Genomic DNA, 27053 nt, shown 5'->3' on the forward strand with positions numbered 1-27053 from the left:
CTCGACTTTTCAAGGCAGCGGTGCTGCTCTTTTCGGGAACCGTCGCAGATGCTGAAGGTCCATATATGAGTACTGCATCACTCAACTACCGCGCGTCCCTTCGGACGACAAGCGGGCCCGACACCAAGTCCACTATCAGAAAATACAGATCACCCTGTTAGCCCAGAATCGCCACACGCTCAGTATGACATCGCCGTGCTAACGAAGGACTTGGCTACGAAATTGAGCAGTAGCGAGTGTCAAGTGCGGAACTCTTCTCCTTTTTATTTAAGCGGTTTCGTACGGAAAAGGAAGGTTGCGTTGCATTAAACGTTTAGAGAAGCCCATGCCTGCAAATTTATTCCGGTGCAACTTCGTTTCCTCCGACGTCCGTTGCTGACTGGCTTAGTGTAAAACTCAGATTAGCAACGCTCGTTCTCGTCACTGGAACAGGGACAGCGGAGCGCGACGAAGTTGCCGCTTAATCGGTGGACGGAAAAGCGAGCGGGAAAAAAAAATGCGGTCATAGAAAGTGGCGAAACAATGCCAGTTGGTCGGAGGCAGCCACTGATCGTGTGCACCCGGGACGCACCGCACAGGGCGCCAGATGCAAGCAGTGCGTCCCGGGATCGTGGCTATCCGCCGAGGGATGTGCCGAGAGCGGCCGGCGTGCGCTTGCCCGAGAGGAAGCTTCGGCGGATGCCTCGGGCACAATGGGCGCGGCGCGATAGCGGAACGGCCCTAACGGTCCTCTGTGGGAAAAGTAAGGCGCATGCGTCCACAAAAGGAGGACATACTAGCTGACCACGGGTCCAGCTGGCCGGCTCTCTCCGTGCTTGGCTGGCGCATCACACGGACGCACGGAAGCGCCGTCCTCTCGGTTGTCCGTGGCAGCCGGAGGAAGTGACGCCGCGGCGATCGGTGTCTCCCTCGTGGACGGTCTCGCCTGCAAGCATGCACGCATTCGGGTGAACCGTGCATGCTTCCTCCTCGAAGCTGCCGGTGCAGGAGCTGCCGTGCACCACTCCCATGGCGGATTCCTATCTGCAGGTGGAGGCAGGCAGGAGCCTTTGGAAGTAACCGCCTTGGCGAAAAAAACGACGCTGCTTTGCATCGCCGATAAAAACCTTCGGAAGCTCCCGAAGGGGCATTGCTAGCTTATTTTAATTTTTAAAAAGTAGCCGCGTAGTTAATTTATTGGCTACGTCGTACATCCTTCCCGACGTGCAGAAGTCTACAGGTGCAAATGATCCCAGGTTACCTCGCACGACGACTCTGTGACTTCAGAAAAGTACCAGAAATTGGCATGTAAGCAATTGTCAGGCGCCGGGAGTTAATGTATTCTCTACGATTGATTGAAGCCAATAATTTATTCACCCAGTCCGAACAACCTCCCCCTTCCTCCTTCTCCACTCACTCCAAGGATGAAGTCTAGTATCACCTCACCCTTTTTATTTTTAGTAAAGCCACCTACAAGAAGTGTGATATGAAAGTTCGGACGAATTGTCTATTTTTTTTTACTTTCAAATATTGTAGCCAAAACAACTTATTTATACGTCATGGTTGGTGGCGGTGGCATGTTGATTTGGAATGAGAAGTCAGCGCCCGCTAAGGGGAAACCTTTTGCGTCTTCTGTCTCTCGGTCGCACTACTCCTTGCCATCAGATCTATACTTGTAGCAAGGCCGTATAATGCGACCTCCAAGGTGGCGGCTCGCTGGTGGCAATGAGCTGACAGCAAACGAATATTGTGTCGTGATATTGTGCCGGGTAACCTGGGCGTTACGCGAATGATAAAAATAGGCGACAAAAATAAAAATCTTGGCCAAATCCCCCTTCAACCACCCCACCCCTCCTTACCCGTCTCACTTCACCTGATTTCTGGCGAAAAATTATTACAGGACGTTGAAGCATCGTGCACTCACAGTGCGTAGGGCAACTGAGTCTGGTATCTGCCCCGTGATCCGGAATCGCTGGATGTCAAAGAACTGTTCCCATAGCTGCCCCTCTCTTGTTGAGGAATGTCTGTAAACGTGAGCGAATACTTGTTTCCCGGTCACTGTTTTCCCACCGCTACGCATGTGTAGGTGCTGTCGAGCATGAACCCAACATTACGATTGTTTCACATAGTACTCCATATGAAAAAAAGAAACGTGCCTCCGGAATTTCACCGATCTTTGTGGTGAGTGACTCGGAAAATTGTCTCCGGCGAGCCGCGATGATAACGGAAGCTTGGACGTCTGTCCACGCAGCGGCAAGAATCTATAGCTGCTCCAGCGACAGACATCGCGAGCGTTAAAGAATGCCCTGTGCACACGCAGCGCGTCGTATACCGACCGATTCCACCGCTTGTCAGTCCTTGAGTGACAACGTCCCTGAGATCGTGGGAATCCTCTTTTTCCATTTGGGCGCCCGTTTTTTTCTCGCCCTTCTCTTCCAGTGATCAGCAGAACGTGGCAAAGCTGTCGTTTTGCGGAGCAGCCTGCGGCTGAGATACGAGAGGCGACCAAATTACAGGGCGGCCTAAAAGAAGCTGCCGCCCCGCGACCTGTAATTTCCACGTCCCGATTCAGCAGTTTGCCAGCGTCGAAAAGGGTTTTTCGGAAACATCTCCCCGAATGCCGAACATTTGCGCCGGCTACCGAATGCCAAGAGCATCGCGCTGGAATGCACTCCGGGAACCCCGCTCCGCGTGCAGTTCATTACGTGCGCGCCGTAAATCGATCGGCGCCTCAAATTCCGGTTTTTATACCCGGCCGATCTTTCCAAGTTAGTACGTTTGTACGGAAGAAGCATTGGAATGATCGTAGACTGCGGGCGCAGAACACCCTCATACGCGCTGAGCTCGGCTTGCTATAGACATTGCGACGATATTTTCACTTATTTACTTATTTTGTGATCTCCTAGATAGAGATGATTCCATTTAAAACAATGTTTTTTTTCATAAATCTTTTCAGTTGGCCCGCATAAGGACGGAAGATTCAACTATTCTCTCAATAAGCGGTCAATGACGAATGATGGAAAGTGAATATAATCGACAAAGTAACATATTTTAATGACGCCTCCGTGGTTTTTTTTTTTTTTTAAGGAACCCAGGATTGAGCGTGTTGGAGCAAAGTCACCTTGATGGAAGCTTCCAAACCTTGCAAGCTCAGGAAGGAACATGAAATTTGCCCCAATGGGCCTCAGAGTTACGCGAAGTTATGACTGTCACGGTGTGTTCTTTTAGTACGCGTTTTTGCCTATCGAGATGAAACATTCCAGCGCGAGACGTTGGAAAACGATTTTCCCGGTGTGTTCTTTTAGAACGCGTTGCGCTCTAGCGCGAGGCGTTGGAAAACGAGTGTCCCGGTGTTTTAGTACCGTGACTACATAAGACGCCGACAGCCCGAGCCCCTGAGGTGCTTCGCCCCTAAAACTTTGCCTTTTTCATCGCAATAATTACTCAATTAGGTTCAGTGCGGTGAAGCAGACCCACAGGTGTATATAGAGTGCAAGGCCGCTGCCATTGTATTGACACAAAGACGCATTTTTCTTTCTTTTCTTTTTCTGAACGTCCAGTTTGCAATGCGGCATTACCTCTCTCTTGCAGGGCTAAGCCTTTCGGACTATCTGAAGTGATGTACAACACGAGCTTGTTTGTTTGAACGCTCTTTTTTTTTTTTTTTTTTTTTCACTTAGGTGAATAAACATATATGCGTACGTAGCTGCAGCTGCCCGTTGTAAGCACGGTTGGATCAGGCGCGTGTAAGTTGCGGCTATTTGTACCTCCTCCCCAAACATTGCTCCTCCTGACACCCCTGGAAGTGCAAGAAAGTAGTGCGTGCGTGCGTGCGTGCGTGCGTGCGTGCGTGCGTGCGGGTGGGCGGGCGGGCGGGCGGGCGTGTTTGTGCATGTGTGCGTGTGTGTTTAACATGTATATACATACATACACGGAGAGAGAAGGGGAAAGTGTGATGAAAACATAGCTAGGGGCTGCTCCAAACCGTTAATTCCGTAACGACACAGCAGCTTTGCGGAAGTTCTTCAGAAAACGTTGACTACTGTGAAAGCAAAAATGTGGTCACATTCGGAAACGGTGACGAGATTTCTTCGAACTTATACGCGCTCTTTTGACAGCTACAGCGGCATTTACAGCGTATTTACAGCGACATTTTCGACAGCTGCAGTGGCGTCTGTACACGCAGGCCCAGGCCTGTACGGGGATGCTCGACGTGCGAAGCGGAGAAGAGAATCGGGCTGAGAATCGCGGAAAGGGCGGACGGAAAGGAGAGGGCTTCCGATTAGCACAACAAAACCGCGCTGGCTCGAACGCCAAGGTTGTCAGAGCGTGTCCAACGCGCATCGTCGGCTCTCTCACGCGTGCACGCCTTTCTCAGCGCTGCTTGGGCGCCTCCGCCGCATCCCCAGCCCTTTCTTTTCGTAAAGTTTGCACATTCGAGTGCGAAACGCCCACCGGTGCGTGCGTGCACGCGTTTTGACTTGTATGTGCGTTTCGTTTACCGACTCTCATCGCTCACCGAACGCAGTTGCGGTTTTTTAGCGTCCGCAACTCAATACGCGTTGTTCAAGCTTTCACACGTTGGGAGCGACACGCAGTTGCGGCTGGAGACTGGCTCGACCACCACGACGGTCAATCAGGCGCTTTCTGCTGAGTTTGTGCCTTTTCCCTGAAACTTCAGAAGAAACACGTTGCACTCCGAGGTATAATATCTTAGGTCGGTACCACGCGCCAATGCCCACCGGTATTGATTCTCGATATTGCTGGTAGCTCAGTTCGGACTGATTTGAAGTGGCTACTTAATCGCTGACGGAAAAAAGCGTGTATAGAGACAATACACGTCGTCGGTATGTTGTTTCTCCGTCCCTATGCGAGTTATATTGTATACAAATGTCCAATCAGGGCTCTAAAGACACACTTCGGCGCTGAGTGAATCTTTACAATGGTCTTTCGGATTAATTTGGACCACCAGGATCTACCTGATGAGTCAGTAAACCTACAGTACAGTATGATTTTGCAATTTGCTGCTGTTGAAATCCGGAAGCCACGAACTCGTGCAGTGCCAGGTTTTACGCGAAAACGACGTGCAATCAAACCCAAGGGCGAGGAATCGAACCCGCTTCCTTGGGCTCAGCGAGCCACCGCGGCGGGTAAATTTTAGACTGGAAAGAAATACAAAATGCTCGGTGGACGATGCTTGACGCATGAGGTGATCTGGAGTGCTCCATGACATATACCTTCGACGCGGTTTTACGCTCTTCTACGCAACTCCATAAGAATGAAGTACGAACCTTTTACACTTGGTAAAGTTTTAAATATCTAGCTAATGTGGGCAAACTTTCATACAACGTGTTTCATGATCAGCGTAATTAACTGTTAGCCCTTCCTGTTCCAGAACATATACGATACGCATTTAACGTTCTTGAGCGATTATTGACGTTCACACATAGTAAGTAAGGGTTGACTAATACACTTTCCGTTGCATAGGATGCCGTAAGCCGCTTGTACCTCGCAAACAGTCAAGTGTTCCTGATTTGTTTTTTTTATTTAATAATATTAACTTTATCCATGTCTTCATCGCATCTTGCATATAGAACAGGGCTATCAATTAGCATTCAATTATCAATTAGTTCGTAGCATTTGATTCTGTCTCGGTTTTTTGGCGCAGTGGGAAGAGCACCAGTACCTCCCGTTCCGCCCACAGGGTCGTGGGATCGAAACCGGGCGCCGCTAACTATTTTTTTTATAGTGTAGGGGGAGGGGTGTGGACAACGCCGTATGGAGGGACAAGGCGAGTGAATGAGATGCAGTCGCATCTAAAACTTGAAGTGATTTAATTGATATTCTGAAACAGGCCGGTGTTTCAACGACAGAGCGCACGAGCACTGTTGGGCAGTAAGGAACAACGCAGGGGGTCACATGGCTGAGCACTGCGAAAGGTGCACTCTGCAGGGCACAAACTGCACTCCGCTCTTCAAACAGGCCACGTTTTTAAAATGGGTCAGAGATAGGCAAGAAAGGGAAAATGGGGAGGCGTACGTCATTCACAAGGCGGGAAACAAGTGCATCAGTACACCGTCGGTCTCATTATCACTTAAAGAATTCGAGTTCTTAGATGGACACGTGTAGGATTGCACACGTTGTTGGTGTTCCGTTTTCATGACGTCAGAACTGTGTATTTAATCTAAGGTTTTTCACTAATAAAGTTTAGTTGGAAGTGGCACCTTGTCTGTGTCTACGTACGAGTTTCTTCTGGTCCCCGTTGTTTAGCGCCTCAAATTATTCAGTCTGGTCTCTCCATTTATTTTACACGCATCCAATTCGTCTTCTTCATTATTCACTCAACGTAAGAACCAGTGGCGTATGCAATGAGGGTTCGGGTGGTAGGGCTGTAACGCTTTCTCCTCCACATCTTTCAGCGTCGAAGAAATCCTGCCGAAAAAAACAAAAACAAATATAGCTTTGCCTTGTTAGGAACTGTTGAAAAGATTATTTATTTATTTATTTATTTATTTATTTATTTATTTATTTATTTATTTATTTATTTATTTATTTATTTATTTATTTATTTATTTATTTATTTATTTATTTATTTATTTATTTATTTATTTATTTATTTATTTATTTATTTATTTATTTATTTATTTATTGACATGCTGCTAGCCTGATTGCCAGGCTTTAAGCAGGAGTGGGTGAACGTGGAACAAGATCATTCACCAAAATAACAGCGAGGAGAAAGACAGATCGATTGACCATACAACGGACAATACTACACAATATCGACATAGTTATACGCACGCACTCATCACGCCCTGCGAAAGTGGGGGTCCAGCAAAGCTAGTGTAAGCCACTAAAAATGGTGATGGAGGAGGGTATACCCTCCTCCCGGCTCCGGTCTTTTCGGTACAGGACGTTTCGGTACAGGGCGTTTCGGTACGGTCTTTTCGGTGCACGGGCGTTTCGGTACACGGGCGTTTCGGGACACGGGCGTTTCGGGACACGGACCTTTCGGGACACGGGTGTTTCGGTACAATGACGAATTTCGGCGAGCGCTTTAGGCTGCGGGCGTTGTTTACGGTGTGGTTACAAGCGCGGAATTTGTACCTATTTATTACAGATGTTCTTGTTCGAAATTCTGCGTTATTTTAGGCCACAATTTGGTTATGCGGCCTTCCCCAAAAAACCTCTGTTGATTTGTTAAATATTAACTGCGATATTTGTAGCATTTATACAACCTATAAGTGTTCATTATTTTGTTTCTTAGCGACCTATTATCACCAGAATGTTATATAACAAATCAGTGACAGTATCATCGTGTTTTTCCACTCGTTTCTTGACTACTTATTATCACCTGCTTATTTTTTTGGAAAATCAGTGAGGTAAATATTTTCTTTTTGCACTTTGCGGAGACCCTTCGACAACGGCTGCGGGAATGAGTCCCACCGCACGGGGAAGGAACCTATCCCTTTATAACGTAATGACGAAGAAGTTGCAATTTCTTGTGTTTCTGCATTTGTGTGCGTTGCTTTCTTCTGATAACGCAAGTACTTGAGGTGTTATTAGCAATGCATTACGGAAGGCACTTATTGTACCTTGCCGCACGCTTCCGTCCCGACTTATTCGTAGTTAGCAGGGACTGCGGCGGGTTTATTGTGTTTGTGAATCAAATTTGGAAATGCTTTGTAATGACTTTGAAAGCACTCTGCAATGTTTTATGCAGCCTACATACAGTTATTCATCTTCTCAAAGACTGCTCATCTGTAATTCTTGGCGTTTTGCTAATATGGTCGTGACTTGAGACCAATGTCACCTGCTGCTCCCATAATCAGTACTTTTTTGAGCCGCACACCATTAAAATGATGTTCGCAGAAGGAGGTGTCGGCACGACATTATACATGGCATATATATAAAAAAAACAAGTGCCGCTGCAACAGGCATGCTGCAGGTTAAAATGAGCCGCTGCAACTCAAATCACGTGGGATGATGTAAGTGAAGAACACAGTGTAACACTTTAGCGCTAGTATTCCGACGGATAATGTTTCTAACTGCACTGTTAAACCATTTGATTCTTATTTATAAGATAGGTGTTTACTTAGTTTAACAGCCCGGAAGAGCGCTTAGTGCGTAAGAAATATTTCCCGCAGCAAACATGCACGTCAAAGCAGCGTCGCCGAATAGGAGCCACGTTGGATCGCGGCTCATTGGTACCTCTGAAGTTTACATACGGTGCTTTTGTGACAAAGAACTTCTCTACTCAGAACAAAATTTGAAAGAATGTCTAATTAATTGAATAATCGATTCAAAGAACATTTATGCGAAAAGTAAAAAATGAAACAGGATCGAGGAACTATCCTTAACAAATATTTACAGGAGAAATCGCTTTAAAAGTATGCGGATTCGTAAGTAGGCATTAAAACATCACAATATGAGCTCAGAAGCCGTCTTAAAAAATCGATCCTAGAGATCCTGTGCAAAATCAAATCAAAACAAAAACAAAATAATGAATGAATGAATGAATGAATGAATGAATGAATGAATGACCTTTATTTGGGAAGAGGCCTGAGGCCCTGGTGGGGGTTGGGGGGAAAAGGAAAAGGGAAGACCCGTATTACAAATAATGATCACATGACGTTGTAATCGTTTAGAGTTCCTCTTCCGGTTAGCTGCAGGCACGGTTTGAGGGTTCACATAGGCACTGGTCGTTGGTATGTGGAGCAAAATAAAGAACTAACTGATAAGTTCATGCAACGAAAACTCCTTAAACCCGTAATTTTTTTATTCTGGACCAAAATTTTTGACCGAAGGGGCTGCGGAATCCCAATGGAGGTTCCCCGTGGGGTCAGTCACCTGTCTTCCCAGAATTTCTCTGGACGCACGGGGAGTGGGGGAGGAGCGTGCATGGCTTGCGGCGGAGCTTGCCTAAAACGCTCGCCCTAAGATCGGTCTCCCGCTGACATTCGTGCCCCTAACCATTCGAGGTACCAAGGCATGGTTTTTTTCGCAGAATGCGCCGAAGCGCAAGAGATCACGTGGGCGACGACGGGATGGGAAACGTGAGGGCGCAAATAAAAAAATTCAGCCCCGGGAGAGGACGAATATTTAGTATTTCTTTTTTTGTTGTAGTGTTTAACGCGCCGACGCAACGCAGGCGATGAGGCGGGCCGTAGTGGAGGGCTCCGGATTAATTTTGACCACCTGGGGATCTTTAACGTGCGCCGAAATCTCGTACACACGGGCGTTTTTGCTTTTCGCCTCCATCAGAAAAGCGGCCGCCGTGGCCGGGAATCGAACCCGCGACCTCATGCTCAGCAGCGCAATGCCTTTGCCACCGCGGCGGGTAGAAAATACATAATGATATTGTCGCTAAAGAAACGAAGTAATGAACAAGCTATACATTTTCTGGCTACGGTTACGCAAATAGGCATTTTTTTGGCAAGGCCGCATAAATTTCTACTGGCCTAAAGTAACGCGGAAATACAAGGAACAACAGTTGTAATATTACAAACAGGTTCGATTTGCGTGCTTGCAACTCCCATGTTAACAACGCACGCGGATTTGGCCGCCTCAAACGCTCGCTCGAATTCGTTTTCGCACCGAAACGACCTGTACCGAACCGCCCTGTACTGAAATGTCCTGTCCCGAAACGCCCGTGTCCCGAAAAGCCCGTGTCCCGAAACGCCCGTGTCCCGAAACGTCCGTGTACCGAAAAGACCGTACCGAAACGCCCTGTACCGAACCGCCCTGTACCGAAAAGACCTAGACCCCCCTCCTCCATCACATTCTCTGAGACGACGAGACGACGAGGAACATTTCATATTAGAAATGTTTCTCGTCGTCTCAGCAGGCTTGTCGCTTGCGCTCAATAGTGAGCTTTAGCTGGCCGTTTTTGACGGTCCGCTCCGCTCCGGTAGCGAGCGGGAGCGCCATTGCGCGCGCGTGGCGCGCTTGGCGGCGAATTGGCTCCGGTTGCGCTGAGCGAGCCGCCGATACCGGAGCGGACCGTCGAAAATGGTCAGGTAAAACTCTCTAATGAATGCCATTCGCAGCCAAGCGCGCCACGCCTGCGCAGTGGGGCTCGCGCTTGCTATCGGAGCGGAGGGGACCGCGAAAAACGGTCAGCTAAAACTCGCTGTTACGGCAATTGCAGCAACAGTATGAACCGGAGCTGACAAACGACCCGGTCGAAGTTAACGGCGATGCGGCAGTCTCGCAACACAAATAAGCGCCAAAATGGCCGCCATTGCTGAATTGCGTGCCTCAGTGGAGGTACTCTAATACTATCATATATTGAGAGACAAGGGCTACGAACGGCGTTTATTGAGGCGTTCGAGCCGCAAGCACACCAAACACACGATGATGATGATCATGTCCATAGAAGATGATGAAACAGTGCCGCATGGGCTGGTTCTGATGAGTATGTACAGATGAAAACGAAGTGCGGGAATTGTCCTCTGGAATTCTCCACCCCTGGGAGTGTGGTCAAGACTGCTCACGATATATATATATATATATATATATATATATATATATATATATATATATATATATATATATATATATATATATATATATATATATATATATATATATATATATATATATATATATATATATATATATATACTTATCTAAAACACAGTTTCTCATATTTTCGGCCTTCAAGCGGCCGGCTTGAAGACCAGGTCCTATACTGATCAACCGAGCGAAGACCGCGGCGGCAACCCTTGGTCTACCGGAGTGGGAGGACCGACCACCCGCCCTTTTTCCCTTTTTTTTTTCCTTCCCTTAACCTCGTTAATGAACGAGTTTTGTGTTTTAGTGTTCACGCAGTAGTATTTTCCTGTAAAGGCATGTGGTTATACTTATTCGTATAAATTTATATTCTTGTTTACTTAATTCAGGATTGCGTATCGCTGCACTTACGTTGGTGCCCGGCTGTTCTGCTGTTTTTTTGTGGTGCAGAGGGCTACCTAGTTGCGTGGCTTCAGTGTCATTCGTTACTTAAACACCGTGGCTATATCTCGCACTTTTAAGGAAGAAGTAGCCCTAGAAAAGCTTAACACGCCCTTTTACGAACCCACTACAGGTCCTGAAGTGGATGCCAAGCACAGCATGACTTGAAAAATAAACACTCCGCGCGCTATATACACGTTGGGCACAAAATTTTGTTCCAACCTGTGCGTGGGTCTTTGTGCCAGCATAGCTCTTTTTCAAAAGGACTGTTTCCGGATTCTCCGATACATTAGATATGTTTCCTCCAACAACACCGCCCGAGCGAGTCTACCGAAGCGATTGGCGATGCTGCCCTTCTGATAAACATCGGTCCTACACGACGCCAGGTGCCGTATCAACGGCCGCCCCTTGGCCGCCTTCCTCCGCAAGTTTCGTGAACTTGCGATGGCTGTCACGGAGGGCCTGTTTGCCACACGGGGCACATCGGTGCCCGCTGATTTTCACGTCAATTTATCGCGGCACAGGTTGCGTGGCTCGCGGCGAGGCGCGTAAATTGACCGGTACTTCAATTAAAGCGTGCCGAAGCAACGGCAGCGCGCTGCACCCGCAAGGTGTAGCGGGCGGCGGCGCGCTGATGGCGAGCGCCGAAGTGCGATACGGCGGGCGCTGCAGCGGCAGCAGGCGCTCATTTTTCGGAGTGCCAGCCGAGGGCGTAATCGCGGTGGCGTCCGCGGCGGCGCAGGGCCAAAACAAGCAGCGCCTGGAGCCGCTTCAACCCCTTCGCGCCTTCCTTCCGAGATTTCACTATCACGTCTACGCCTGTATATTGCACAAGGGCCCGGACATATCGGGCGGGCTAACCTAATTTCGGGGCCCACAGCGTGGTCGCGGGGCCAAAAAAGAGCAGCGCCTCGCGCCGGGATGATCCCCATCAGCGTATCACTTTACCCTGATGGTCTGTAAACGGACCTGTTTTATACGCCTGCTGCTGCTGCTGCTGCCGCCGCCGCCGCCGGCAGCCACGGCCGCTGCTGCCGCCGGCTGCTGCGCCGCGCGAAGCGTCGAAAGCGCGTCTCGTGGGCCGCAGTCGCACTCCGCTATTGGTAATCCAATTTTTGGCCGATTGATTCCGCCGTTCGCTGAAAACGTGCGCGGTCTGGCATTATTAAATTTCAAAGCCGCCGCGCCTCCCGGCGAGGTGCCGGGGGGCGGCCGTGCAAACGCTATCAGGGAACGTTTAATTCCCTCGAGACATAGCCCAGCTTCGCGCCCCGCCAGCAGGCAGACTGCTGCTGAGGCCGCTTCCACGCTTCCCGCTGAACAGGCAGTGTCATTTTCTAGCCGCCAGTTCTCTCTCCTCCACCCCATCCTCACTCTTCAGCCTGATTTTTTTTGCTTTCCTCCGGAACTCTCGATTTTGCACGTTTTTCTCTTTCTATTGCCAAACTTTAAGTGCTTCGACACGTGTAATACCTATATATACGCATCACGTGCAGCAAATCGTATGTTCATGAGCGTACAATGACGTCATAAATACCATATACACTCGCGTGTTAGTCGAACTAGGTATAAAGTCGACCCCACCACCTTGTGAAATTGAAAAAAAAAAAAGGCGTCCTCCTATTATTGGTCGATCCCCGTATAATTACGTCGAGCCCCCGAAATTCGTTTTTGTTCTTGATTTTTTTAAAAAAGAATGTATGCAAATGTAGTTCGCTCATATATGCTAATGCTTAGTGAAGCTAATTTTATCACGCCGACGTTGGGCTCATTTCTAGTCGTTACCGTTACCTGTCTTGCTTACGCCTACACGCAGTTGTCGCACTGAGCATAGACCGGACAAACGCTCGCATTACGGCTGCGCCTTCGACACACAGCGCGGTCCGAGCGCAGCGCTGCGCTGGGCTACATTGCCGAGCGCCGCCGTGTAGCTGACTTGTGAGATTAGAGCTCCAAACGGAACATACATTATCGATTCCAGTCAGTTCGTACAAAGCAGTGTCTACGGTTCTGAGTAGCGTCTCGAAGCTCTGCCGAACAACTGTCCAATCATGTATGAATCATGACAGACGGTTTGTGTTGCCTGTCGATAGAGAGCCGAGCTTTGTCGTCCTAGCGAATAACAAACTCCTGGGGGGCCATTAATAACCACCATCAGTGGAACTGATCGGACGATTGTTGGCGCACGCGCGCATACGACTGAGCCGCTGCCTTGGCTGGCCACGCGAGCGGCGCCGACCTGTCGTTAATCGCTCGAGTGAATTATACTGGTGCTCTGGCGACACAGCGCTGGCCAAGGGCGCTTCGGTGGGGACATATCGGCCGGCTGGGAGGGGCCGCTCGTGAATAATCGAAGCGTTCGTCAAAGCGAACCACCGTAAACAGGCCCCAGGATATGTGCACTTTTGCAGGGCGTCGTCCCCTCGGCGCTGAAGCCAAGGAGCTAGGGTGCGCTGGGCACCGCGCGAACTGAGTACCCCTTCGGGTGCGTGCATCGTGCGTGGTGATGAGGAGCACGGGTGCCTCTCGACACCCTAGTTTCCGCTATTGAGAGGTGTCTGGGGTAGTTTAGCCTCGTGAAAGCAGGGTTCCCCCTCCCCGATTTCACCAACTAGGGCACGAAAGCCGTTCGAACGTAGGAAAATGAGGCGGAGGTGTAGCCGTGTTCGTTCGGAAGTGCATAGAAATAGGGGATATTTCTTGATACTTGCACGAAATTTAATATCCCCAACTACAGTGATGCTGCGACGAACAACATCCCGGCCGTCTTTGGTGAAATTATTTTACGATTTAGTGATTTTCACCGACAATAAAGTTTATGGTATGTCGTGATACAAACATGCCGCAAACAGCGGGCCTACACGCTGTGAGAAGTAGGCCATGCAGTGACATCTGTCTGCAATCATTGGGATGTATGAGCGAAAAGAGAATTCCCGCGGACGTATAGGTACCCCAACGAGTGGCAGACACCCCGACTGCTCGGTGCCCGAGGGTACCTTGGTGGAATAAAACTGGGAGTAGGAGCTGAAGAAGCGGTGTAAGGCGGACTATGTCACGACAGTGTAAAACAATATTTCTGGCGAGATTGGTTTAGGAAAAGAGCAACCGATTGCTCGAAATGCCTCGGGATATTTCAGTTCACGTCACCCGGGGTTGTCTTAGTGCGCAGTGCTATAGCGTAGTGTGCAATCAAGTTTCATTCCCCAGTCCTCCCAAAAGACACTAATAGCTGATGCTCTGCCAACTTGTTTATGACACCTTTTTGGAAGGCTGGTGGTGCAGTGCAAGCACGTCTGCATATTGATGACTTTAAGAAAGTTTAAAGGAGGATGCTTTCGCGTACACATCTTATTTCGAGTTATGGCGCTGTGCTAAACTTCCTTCATTGGACTCGTTTGCTCTTTGCCTTCTTTTTTCTTTTTTCATCTCTGAATCCCCTTCAGAATTTATGCCTCCCCTGTCAAGTAATTCCGACGTCTGTGATCAAGCTGCTCTTTTTTTTTTTTTTTCTAGAATATTTCTTCAATGGCATGCGTATCGAGTGCTGCTTCGTTGCAAGACTTATACTTCCTCTTTTTTGCAAAAAATAAATTCACATTGTTTCGCTCATTCACTTTCAAATGAAAAAAAAAACCTTGTTCCGTATTTGTTATGCAGGTAACTTTTTATATGACTTTTCTTTCATACCTGGAACTTTCCGATTGTTCGAGGGAAATCTACAGTATTACAGCAGACAGGTATCAGGTCGCCTAGCTTCCTGTAATCGCTTTTTTATTGTTTTTGAGACAGAAAGAAGTCCCCAGTTTGTTTCTTAATACCCCTCAAAACACCTTCTTGAATTATATGTAGTTCAACAGCCCGAAAACTAAGCAGTCGATTATAATGCTGCAACGGAAATCTCAGATCGCCACCACACTAAAGCTTGACAATATATTGCTCGTATCAAAAACGGAAGAACGTTCGATTACGGTGCCACATGGGGCGAACGGCTAAGTACGCATACTCGTAACCACAGGTTGGGTGTGCACTTCAGTGCGTAAAACCAGATACAAGCCGATTCGAAGGCAATGGAGACTTTCTCTGCTTTGTTTTTTAAGAGGGCTTGTAGCAGCTCTTTGTCTGGAGCACTCGTCAACGGGTTTTGAAAGCGTTTTTCATATAACCCCAACATGTTGTGATACCGATGAAGTCACTTAGCGATTCCCCATTCTATCATTCACCGAATAATTTTAAATAATTTCTTGGTAATAGGCTGGCTTTCTTTGTAGGTGCATCCTTAGCATTGTTCCGTTACAGTACATGGTGTCTCCGGCAAAATTCAACCCCTCCGCACGTGGAGAAGGGAAAGGAGGGGTGCAGAGGGAAAGACTAGGAGGTGGCGGTGAAGCTGTTCCCTATAGTAAATGTGCCATGTCGGTGCGCGTAAGCCAATACCGCAGCTGGCTGCCGAAGCCGCCTTTCGAGGCCGCAGCTAAACAAGGTTTTTTTCCTCCATTCCGAAAAGGCGCCGAAAGGAAGCACGGGGAAAGCGTTCGGCGGCGTGCTGAAGGTGCAAGGGCGAAGGAGCTCAAATTTCCCCAACTGCGGCGCCTTCGGCTGGCGCGCCTGCGAAGTTCAGCGCCGGTCGTTGCGAAGGGGAGCTGCCCGTGACGCTCCTTCCCCGAACGCATTTCTGCGGGCAGTCCTTCCTGATTTGTGGCAGTGGAGTCACCGGCATCGACGGCCCTCTAGTCAAGCGCAGTGTTATACAGAGTCAGCGCAATGGGAATGGATAGCTTTGTCGGCTTATGTGGGCTTCCAGGAAACTCCGAACACGGTTTGGCAGCCCTCGTCTGCCCCGCACGGTACGCGGTGCTGCGCGCTAAAAAAAAGGAGAAAGCAGGTCCTCGACGACTGTTCGATGGTGGGAATAGTCTCGAAGTGGCCCAGCGCGTGATCGAGGCTTGAATACCAAGACGGTTGCCGAAGGCAGTGGAACGGACAAACAACACAAAACAAATAAACAAACTACAAGCAAACGATCAAGCAAGCACGAAGAAATTGGCGGTACTGAAAGGTGGGACTACAGAAGCATTACAGTTGCCAACATACCATATAGAGCTAAGCTTTCGTTGACACTTTATAATGCTGAAATCCTCCGATTAAGCAAAGGTTCTTATTGCACTCTTATTTCCTAACTTCCATACGAGGCGTGTAGTGAGATAAAAAAATGGTGGTTCGTTCCCTTTCACTTTAAACTCTGGCAATGAAATGCAATTATTAATTCACCACCAGCATTACCAAATCAGGGCACTGCTTTTATCTGCTCCTTTTGTGTTGGTTATTCGTTTTATTTGAAAAAAAAAAAAAGATCAGGCGGTTTTCCTACCAATTTCAGAACTAATTCTATTAGCATGATTCCTGAAGCTGCAGTAACTCTAACCCGCCGTGGTGGCACAGTGGCTAAGGCGATCTGCTGCTTAGCACAAGGTCGCGGGTTCGATTCCCGGCCGCGGTGGCCGCTTTTCTGATGGAGGCGAAAAGCAAAAACTCCCGTGTGTACGAGATTTCGGCACACGTTAAAGATCCCCAGGTGGTCAAAATTAATTCGGAGCCCTCCACTACGGCGCGTTAAACCCTACAATCAATCAATCAGTAACTCTAAGGAAGTATTGTCTGACCAGTTTCTTATTAGAAATAGTTCTGATTTATACACTGGGGGGGGGGGGGGGGGGTCTATACTATGTTCCCCAAGCTTATACAAAGCGCAGAAATGAGCCTCAATTCAGCAAACCAGAGATTGCGCACGCTATGGCGAACGTCGTGATGAAACAAAATTATGCAGAACGTAGAGTAAGACTGTTGACATCTTGCGCAGTTGTGTGTCAAGTCGTGTTTCCTTCCCCTCTTGTCTTGTAGTTTCAGAGAGAAATTACACAGCGAGAAATCAGACAGCCAACATTGGAAAGCGTTTGCTCAAGAACTTTATGATAAACAGGATGGTTGAGGGTGCAGTTTTATTTACGTGACAGCGGCTGCAATTTATCCGCCACCATCAACATGACATCACAGGCTGCACCAGGAACTGTGGATTGTAAGATCTCACGGGAAAGGTGGCGGGCTCGCCAGGGGGTCTAGGTCTTTTCGGTACAGGGCGGTTCGGTACAGGGCGTTTCGGTACGGTCTTTTCGGTACACGGACGTTTCGGGACACGGGCGTTTCGTGACACGGGTGTTTCGGTACAGGACATTTCGGTACAGGGCGGTTCGGTACAAATCGTTTCGGCGCGAAAACGAATTCGAGCGAGCGTTTGAGGCGGCCAAATTCGCGTGCGTTGTTAACATGGGAGTTGCAAGTACGCAAATCGAACCTGTTTATTACAACTGTTGTTGCTTGTATTTCTGCATTACTTTAGTCCAGTAGAAATTTATGCGGCCTTGCCAAAAAAATGCCTATTTACGTAACCGTAGCCAGAAGATGTATAGCTTGTTCATTACTTCGTTTCTTTAGCGACAATATCATCATGTATTTTCTACCCGCCGCGGTGGCACAGTGGCTAAGGCGTTGCGCTGCTGAGCACGAGGTCGCGGGTTCGATTACCGGCCACGGCGGCCGCTTTTCTGATGGAGGCGAAAAGCAAAAACGCCCGTGTGTACGAGATTTCGGCGCATGTTAAAGATCCCCAGGTTGTCAAAATTAATCCGGAGCCCTTCACTACGGCGCGCCTCATCACCTGCGTTTTGCGTCGGCGCGTTAAACACTACAATAAAAAAAGAAATATTAACTATTCGTCCTCTCGCGGGGCTGAATTTTTTATTTGCGCCCTCGCGTTTCCCATACCGTCGTCGCCCACGTGATCTCTTGGGCTTCGGCGCATTCTGCTAAAAAAAAAAAAAAACATGCCTTGGTACCCCGAATGGTTAGCGGCACGAATGTCAGCGGGAGCCCGATCTTAGGGCGAGCGTTTTAGGCAAGCTCCGCCGCAAGCCATGCACGCTCCTCCCCCACTCTCCGTGCGTCTAGAGAAATTCTGGTTAGACAGGTGACTGACCCCACGGGGAACCTCCATTGGGGTTCCGCAGCCCCTTCGGTCCAATATTTTGGTCCAGAATAAAAAATTTACGGGTTTAAAGAGTTTTCGCTGCATGAACATATCAGTTAGTTCTTTATTTTGTTTTTGTTTTGATTTGATGTTGCACAGGATCTCTAGGATCTATTTTTAAGACGGCTTCTGAGCTCATATTGTGATTATTTAACGCCTACTTACGAATCCGCATGCTTTTCAAGCGATTTCTCCTGTAAATATTTGTTGAGGATAGTTCCTCGATCCTGTTTCATTTGTTTACTTTTCGCATAAATGTTCCTTGAATCGATTATTCAATTACTTAGACATTCTTTTAAATTTTGTTCTGAGTAGCGAAGTTCTTTGTCACAAAAGTACCGTACTTCAGAGGTACCAATGAGCCACGATCCAACGTGGCTCCTATTCGGTGACGCTGCTTTGACGTGCATGTTTGCTGCGGGAAATATTTCTTACGCACTAAGCGCTCTTCAGGGCTGTTACACTAAGTAAACACCTATCTTATAAATAAGAATGAAATGGTTTAACAGTGCAGTTAGAAACATTATCCGTCGGAATAGTAGCGCTAATGTGTTACACTGGGTTTTTCACTTGCATCATCCCACGCGATTTGAGTTGCAGCGGCTCATTTTAACCTGCAGCATGCCTGTTGCAGTCGGCACTTGTTTTTTTATATATATGCCATGTATAATGTCGTGCCGACACCTGCTTCTGCGAACATCATTTTAACGCTGTGCGGCTCAAAAAAGTACTGATTATGGGGAGCAGCAGGTGACATTGGTCTCAGGTCACGACCATATTAGCAAAACGCCAAGAATTTCAGGTGAGCAGTCCTTGCGAAGAAGAATAACTGTATGTATGCTGCATAAAACATTACAGAGTGCTTTCAACGTCATTACAAATCATTTCCAAATTTGATTCACAAACACAATAAACCCGCGGCAGTCCCTGCTAACTACGAATAAGTCGGGACGGAAGCGTGCGGCAAGGTAGAATAGGTGCCTTCCGTAATGCATTGCTAATAACACCTCAAGTACTTGCGTTATCAGAAGAAAGCAACGCACACAAATGCAGAAACACAGAAATTGCAACTTCTTCGTCATTACGTTATAAAGGGACAGGTTCCTTCCCCGTGCGGTGGGACTTATTCCCGCAACCGTTGTCGAAGGGTTTCCGCAAAGTGCAAAAAGAAAATATTTACCTCACTGATTTTCGAAAAAATAAACAGGTGATAATAAATCGTCAAAAAAACGACTGAAAAACACGATGATACTATCACTGATTTGTTATATAACATTCTGGCGATAATAGGTCGCTAAGAAACAAAATAATGAACACTTATAGGTTGTCTGAATGCCACAAATATCGCAGCTAATATTTAAAAAATCAACAGATGTTTTTTTTGGGAAGGCCGCATAACCAACTGCTGGCCTAAAATAACGCAGAATTTCGAACAAGAACATCTGTAATAAATAGGCACAAATTCCGTGCTTGTAACCACCCTGTAAACAACGCTCGCAGCCTAAAGCGCTCGCCGAAACGAAACGACCTGTACCGAACCGCCCTGTACCGAAATGTCCTGTACCGAAAGGTCCGTGTCCCGAAACGCCCGTGTCCCGAAACGCCCGTGTACCGAAACACCCGTGCACCGAAAAGACCGTACCGAAACGCCTTGTACCGAAACGTCCTGTACCGAAAAGACCGGAGCCGCTCGCCAGGAACTTGGCGCAGCTCCCGCTGCGGTTGTTCCAGCGAGGAGGCCGCTTGGGGCCCGCATAGCGCAGCCAACTACAAGATACGCTTGCTACGAGAGAGTGCGCACTGAAATGAAATGCGTATCGCACAAAGTGCGAGGCACGAGAGCCGATTGATAAGCCGCGTTTTCCACCTCGCTTTGCATTATCTTTGCTGCCTTGCACGTCTTGCGCCCTCCTTCCTGTGTCAGTACGATACGATATATTGCACGCACTGGAACAAGCTAATTTTCGCTCTTGGTGAGAGAGATACACGGGTACGATAAGGGTCATGTCGTCTTTAGCGTCTTCAACACGACCGCAGTCTGGAGGGCGCGACAAAAGCGCAAACCGTGCATCGACTGAAAACATGCCAGGTGCCATTTGCACAATTGTACATATTTTTTTCTTGACATTGCACGGGAGTGCATGATTTAAATATATACAGAACGATATATGCATGTATGTGGCATTCAATTGGGTTAAGCAACGTTAGTTGAAATCTCGGAGCGACATATTTTGTTTAAATGCCAAAGCAGTTATATGTGGACTCAACGGGGAAACCTGCCTGTCCGCCTGTAACGTTTCATGTGTCACGCTTTCGCAGCACACGGAAGGCGCTGTGGCCTTCATATTTTGCTGTCACACTTCCCGTATACAGTCGAACATCGTTATAACAAAGCAGTATCGGAACAGCGAATTAGTTCATTATATCCGGTATTCGTTATAACAGTAGATGTAAAAGTTGGCTGTAATAAATCGACAATCTGGCTCGCGCAAAAATACTTCATATAAAAATGCATTTTTAGGCTTCCAACCCATTATATACAAGTTAACCCTTACCTTTCTCCTTGTTGCATTTCAAGATGAATGAGCCGGAACATGAGTACGTGAAATTACAACAAAACAAGGTTCTTTTGACAAGACAGGCCTGCGTCTTTATTTATTTGATGAAGGATGTGATCTTCAGCTGGTGGCTACTCACAGCACTGAGCAGAATGAAGTTTCCCACAGTGTCCACGAGGAAAAGGGCCTTTATACTTCTGCAGTTTCGGATGCCGGAGGGTTTTTCCAAATAGCTTCTCAGCCTCCTGGTCAAATATTTCTTCGCTATATCCGATATCGCACACGGCTCACGGTTTCAGTTACGTCATAAAAGAATAAGTTCCATTGAAATAAAGCGTGACCAACCGAAGTTCGTATTTAGTTCGCTATAACCGATAATTCGCTATATCAGTGGTCCTTATAACGAGGTTAAACTATATTTCCCCCAAATATATCTTTTCAGCTATGCACTTGTGTACAGTAATGAAGCTGACTTTAAACGGCCTCGGTTTATAGTGTTCCATAGGGAAACATGGGGTCTTTCGGGGGTATTTAACACAAGGCCCTCAGGCCTTCCTACTTCGGTATCAGCCTGCCTAGAAAAAAAAAAAGTCTTCCTAGCAATGCATGTACATAGTGGTGAAGCCATCTTGGAAGGGGGTCGGTGTATGGCCGAGCGGCTTCCGACAAGGCCCACTTGGGAGTTTCTCCAAATTTTTTTCAGTGCGAAGCCATTTCGTTAGTGAACGTTCACTTCGAAGACTATACAAAGACGACAGAAAGAAGACAAAACAATGCGCTACTTTTATCTTACTTTATTAGTAACAAACGCGTTTTTATATAATCCCCACATCGCTACGTCACCCTTCCCCTTCTTCCACACGACACTAATGGGACATTTCGTTAAATTTGGGACCCACGGCAGAGTTAAAATTCCTTACGACGAGTGGGGCGTGAAGTCACTTCAACGTCGTATACAATTTAAAAGTGGTGAACAGTTTGTCGATAATCAACGGTGGCAAAACTCAGCCCCAAATAATCGGTGGACCTTCACTGTGGTGCGCCAAACTTGCGCTGCGTATTAATTTATCGTCATTAATTTGACATTTTCAATTGCTTTTAACTGATCAAGGGTCAATGTGTGTATGATAAACCACAGGCAAGGTGGCATATTCCTGCTGTATGTACTGTGTATGTCGTCTGTATTATAATGAACGGAATGGTAAATCATAGTCAACAGTGTTATTGACAGCAATCAACTGTCATTTCTCGTTTCACGGAACTGCAACGGAATCAGCATAGCAAGCCGCATTCTTAATTTGTCCTTTCTTGTCAGCGCGGCCACGCTGAAAACACTGCTCACTACGAAAGCTTCCTCTTTAGTTAGCATCCCTTGGCTACACCCACGGTGTTAATCCCTCGCTCTTGTCTCCGTGGGCCCTCTCTCCCCTCTCCCCTCCCCCTGCGTGAACAAGGGCCCCCTAGCATGGGCCTCTCTGCATAGCCCAGGTGCCCAGCGGCTGAGCTCGCTTTACAGAACCACGAAAGCGCTTGACTTGACGGTTGTGACGCACCAAGCCATCATGCAGAATGCATATGAAAACGACGCACTTCCGTCGGATCGTTTTTAGCGTCGTTCCATTCAGCCACGACGCACGTCACGTACCTTTTTTTTCGTCCCTGAGATGCTCGCAGAACCCTCGAACCAAGGGCAACATCCATTTATGTCGCCAATACGACATGGCATTTAAAACTATGGTGTCGTTTTTGCAGACTTCGCCCCCCACCCCTTCTCTTCCGACCATATGTAACAAACACTGCGCTCACAGGCGCGGTGTTTTCCGCTAAATGTGTACATGCCGTACTTCTCGTTGCACAAGCCACAGCTGGTCGTCGCTCTTTAAACTAATGATAATGAACCAATGCCCTGCATGATTTAGTCCAGCCTTGGCCCAACCCGAGAAAGGACTGCCAATCTGTTTTTTTCTTGCTGCCCGACATTGCAGACATCTGGCGCTGATGCCTGGTGGCTTTTGTCTCCCCGCACAGACAAGCTCTGCGAGCCCAGCAGCCCACCACTCCTCGGTTCACTTCGCTCCCAGAGGCGTTCAGCGTCGTCTCCAGAGAGCGGTGCCGCCGGCGGTGGCTTGCAGTTCCTGGGACGCTTCGCTCCGGGCTCAGCCGCTGCGCGGCTCGAGTCGTCGCCGGCGTCGAGCGCTTCGTCGCTGGCCGACGACGATCTCCCGGATACGCCCGGCGTCGATTGTCCTCCGGCGCGCCGCGGCTGCTCGGCCTCCGACGGCGAACTCCCCGGCGGCGGCGGCGATGTGGGCGGACCCCCGGGCGCGGCCCGGTCTGGCAGCGGCAAGCACCGCGACCCCAAGGGCTCGGCCCGCGTCGAGAACCCCCAGATCCTGCCGCGATGCAACTGCGACGAGCTGAGGAACGCCGACGCTCACCTGGAAACCAAAGATCTGTGGGAGAAGTTCCACGAGCTGGGTACCGAGATGATCATCACCAAGACGGGCAGGTACGCTCCTTTCTCTTTAAATCCGGCCTGCTTTTACTCGAGGGGCGCTAAACTGGATCTAGTGAAAAAACTTTAAAACTGCAGTACTTTACAAAAGATGTCAAACAAGTGTAAAAATACTAAGTACGCGTGTACTGCGCAAGCTTGGTGGCCGCGCATATGTGTGTATCGGACGCAGGTAAAGCCATTTGTTTGACCTTAAAAATATCATGTATACGTTATACAAACGTAGGAAATCAATGTACTGGGCTTTAAGAACCGCGTACTGTAGTAGCGCCTCACGTTATGACAAATCATACAAATACGCATGGTCGGTCTGCTTATAACCTCTTAAAACAAACGGTCAGGCACCGCCGCTGCTGATTATCTTGGCTGATTATTGACTATTGAAGCGATCAATGTCAAAATGCCTCGTAGGCGTGATCACCTGGTCGTACGCTGCATACGCCTGCTTGACGCGCAGATATTAAATCAACTTTATTATATATTGGGAGCCTTTGATTGAAATTAAGCACAAGTAATATTGTTACGCGGCATTAATTACCTTCACAGCAAAAAGGGGCGATCGATGTGCTGACTACGCAGGCATCATCATCAAAGTAGGCAGATGAAAAAGACGCAGATGGTGACGCGCGTGTAGTTCGTTCCCTTGCTTGCGCGGCGCTCTCTTCCACCGCGTGTCTTCTGCAAGCTGTATATAGCATAACTACTGTAAATACAATTTTGTAAATACCCCTCTATCCCGTATCAATACTGCTGTCTTGTACCTATCGAGACTAAAAATCTTCCAGTGGTATCTCCTCCGCAGCATAAACAGAAAAGGTTCGTGCAGACCGCACAAAAGTCAGCGCGAAGGTAAACGACCTACGGTTTGGGTGACAGCTTGCCCGCCCTCAGGCATGCCGTCACCTCTAAACCTGTCTGTCTAAACACTGCTATGCTTGACATGCCAGCCTGGAAGAGTAACAGGTTCGTCGAAACCGGTGACTGTACAGGGGGCGGATTCTGTAATTTCCGTAAAACGACGGCCGTTGTTTTCAGTCTGATGCCGTATCGGGGTCAGGAAAGGGAGTTTCTTTATTTCGCAATTCAATCGCGAAAGGAAAATTACAAAAAAAAAAAAAAAACAGTCTGCGCACGTTTCAAGCGCGCTGCCCCTTATTAAGCGTGCGCAGACTGTTTTTTTTTTTTTTCAGTCGTGAATGCGTAGCGAATCAAAGGAAAAAAAACATTAAGAATTTCTGACGCCAGTAAGATGTCACACTGGAAACGACGGCCGTCACTTAAGAGAAATTACAGAATCCGCTCCCAGGTTATTTAAACTTCCGAATGGTTACTCTCATTAGATCTGCCCGCGTTATATGCACGCGAGTTTCTTACTACCAACCTTCCTGCGAAATAGCTCGCCATCGAGCGCGTTCACCCGAGCTATATAGATGCCGCCACCCTCCATTAAAGGAGGAGAATATAAAGAAAACACGCCGCTTCAATGTTAAAAAGAGCGCAGCTACGAAATCTTTCCTTTGCGAGGCGCCCTTTGTTAATTTTTTTCCATGGTTTCTGGTTTCGCCAGTTTTTGCGACGACAGGCTGCAGCGCGACTCAATTGGAGCTGACGTGTGAACGAGGCAAGCGATAAGCGTTATGAATATTTAAAGCGAGAAGCGTGAATTTATTCTCATTTTTTCTCTTTTTTTTTTTCGTGTTCAGTCCCATTTCTACTGTTTTTCCTCCTGCGGCGGCTTATTATATATACGTGTACGCGCGTAACGGCGCTTTACACTGCACGGGCCGTCGTCAGGGATGTCCGCATGCATTTTAACGCGCCATGACTTCTTTCCTAGAAGTCTGCATTTTTTATAGGAGCAGTGAAAGAGTTATAACAGTAGTGTTCAGCCTTCTTCTAGTTCGACGCTTGGCTGCATTCCAATGCGCCTGAATGCCAAAGGGAACACGAGCAGACTTTTCTACGCTTGTTAAGCGAGCTTCTGTGAAGTGTTGAAACTCTGCAGTTAATATTTAGACCAGCTCTCTTTCGGGCCTAATTCATCCCATTTACTGAAGTAGCCGTCCGTGTTTTTGTTTTTTCGTATAGACGTCCCGTTGTTCTTGGTACCGCGCCGACGATCTCCACCGGAGCTTGTGTAGCCTGTGGGGCTGCACGGTCACGGCAGACTTAATTGGCCTATTCGTCGTTAGGAGTGGCCCGTGTCATAGAGAATGGGCTCCAAATAAACAAACTCAAAGCTTGACGTGAAAAAAAAAAGAGACTGTCTATCACGCAGCCGAGAGTAGCTGCATGGATTGATATACCGGGCATGGTGCACCCACGCAGAGCTAAAACACGTATACCGCACGTCTGCTTCCGCGTTCCACTGCCCGCCGTTTTAGGCTAGATCCTTTACAAGGTACGTTGATCGCGATCGTAATGACGACGATGCCTCGGATGAAAACGTCACGTGCCCACAAAGGGGGGACTGACGAGGGCCACGTGGGCTACCGCAAACCGGTTGGAGCTGATAAATGAAAATTAAACCCGTGGAAGAAAATAAAAAAGGAAAGAAGCAACAATATATATATATATATATATATATATATATATATATATATATATATATATATATATATATATATATAGGAAATGAGGGGCTCGTTGAAAATAACACAGAAATAAGGGTTGGCAGTCGAGAAAACCTCGGAAAGCAAAGGGGAGGATGTGGTAGATCATTGAAACAGATTAAGAATTTGGAAAGAAAGAAAGAAAGTGAAGAAAAAATGCCCGCCAGGTGGGATCCGAACCCACGACCTCCAGAATACCGGTCTGGTGCGATAACCACTACGCTACCGGCGGGGCGATTTTCCCATTCACTTTCTGGGGTGTTTATGTTAGGTATGTTTGTTTCCTGTGCTTGGGGGTGGTAGCCAGCGCCATTCGGACTAATCAGGTTATCGCACCAGACCGGTATTCTGGAGGTCGTGGGTTCGGATCCCACCTGGCGGGCATTTTTCTTCACTTTCTTTCTTTCTTTCCAAATTCTTAATCTGTTTCAATGATCTACCACATCCTCCCCTTTGCTTTCCGAGGTTTTCTCGACTGCCAACCCTTATTTCTGTGTTATATATATATATATATATATATATACATATATATATATATATATATATATATATATATATATATATATATATATATATATATATATATATTTTACCCTGATGACTGACCGAACTCCTGATTCCCTGATTGGGTATGGGTCATTTACCGAGCCGAGGAACAACTGTAACAACCCGAATCACCACTTTGTTGTATGAACACGTTGACATTCCTGTGCGTGCTTCCTTGTCCTCATTGCAATGACATATCGACTTATGTCCATGATATAAAGGTTTTTACAAAATGTGTAGCTGTAGCGCACACACGACTCGCTTCGAGGCCTGCTCTCTTCTTTTGAACACGATCCCCAGAAGCCTCCTCCTTTTCCTTGAAGACCCACTACAGGAGCAAGCTTAGGCGATCTAACCCCGTCCTTCAACTCACTTTGACCCACTTCCCCCGTTACACAAGACGAACGAGAGTTGCTGGCGTGCTGTCCGGCATCACCCGTCGCCACTCCTCCAAAAAGTCACTGGCGGAAATGTTTGCGTCGTAGTGCAGGGCCAAGACGGACTCGCTTTATAGAAAAAGTTCCGAACATCCGAACTTAACGGCGTAATAAGTTGCAAAAGCCCTGAACAGTATAAAAAGAGGGAAAGCCCCAAGACATGACGGAATAACAGCTGATATATTGCACCACGGGGAGTCACTATTGTAGAAAAGCTCACCGAATTGTTCTCACAGTGTCGGAGTACCTGAAAATTACCGCTGGCATGGGAAAACGTGAATATAATTGTAATACACAAAAAGGGTGATATCAAATATCTCAAACATTACAGGCTCATCAGCCTAGTACCTGTTATACGCACTCTAAGGAATA

The 27053-nt window shown here is 47.7% G+C and overlaps 1 protein-coding gene across 1 annotated transcript in view; it reads left to right on the forward strand.

Annotated features, from left to right (window-relative positions):
- The window catches only part of LOC144155066 (T-box protein H15-like), a 127282-nt gene that overhangs the window by 75263 nt on the left and 24966 nt on the right, over positions 1-27053 (forward strand). Inside the window, 1 exon segment of the mRNA XM_077686298.1 lies at positions 22600-23080. Coding sequence (XP_077542424.1) covers positions 22600-23080 — 481 coding nt within the window.

Source organism: Haemaphysalis longicornis, unplaced genomic scaffold (assembly GCF_048455015.1).
Source record: "Haemaphysalis longicornis isolate Haplotype H1 unplaced genomic scaffold, Haemaphysalis longicornis Haplotype H1 scaffold_1, whole genome shotgun sequence".
In the NCBI taxonomy this organism is placed as follows: Eukaryota; Metazoa; Arthropoda; class Arachnida; order Ixodida; family Ixodidae; genus Haemaphysalis; species Haemaphysalis longicornis.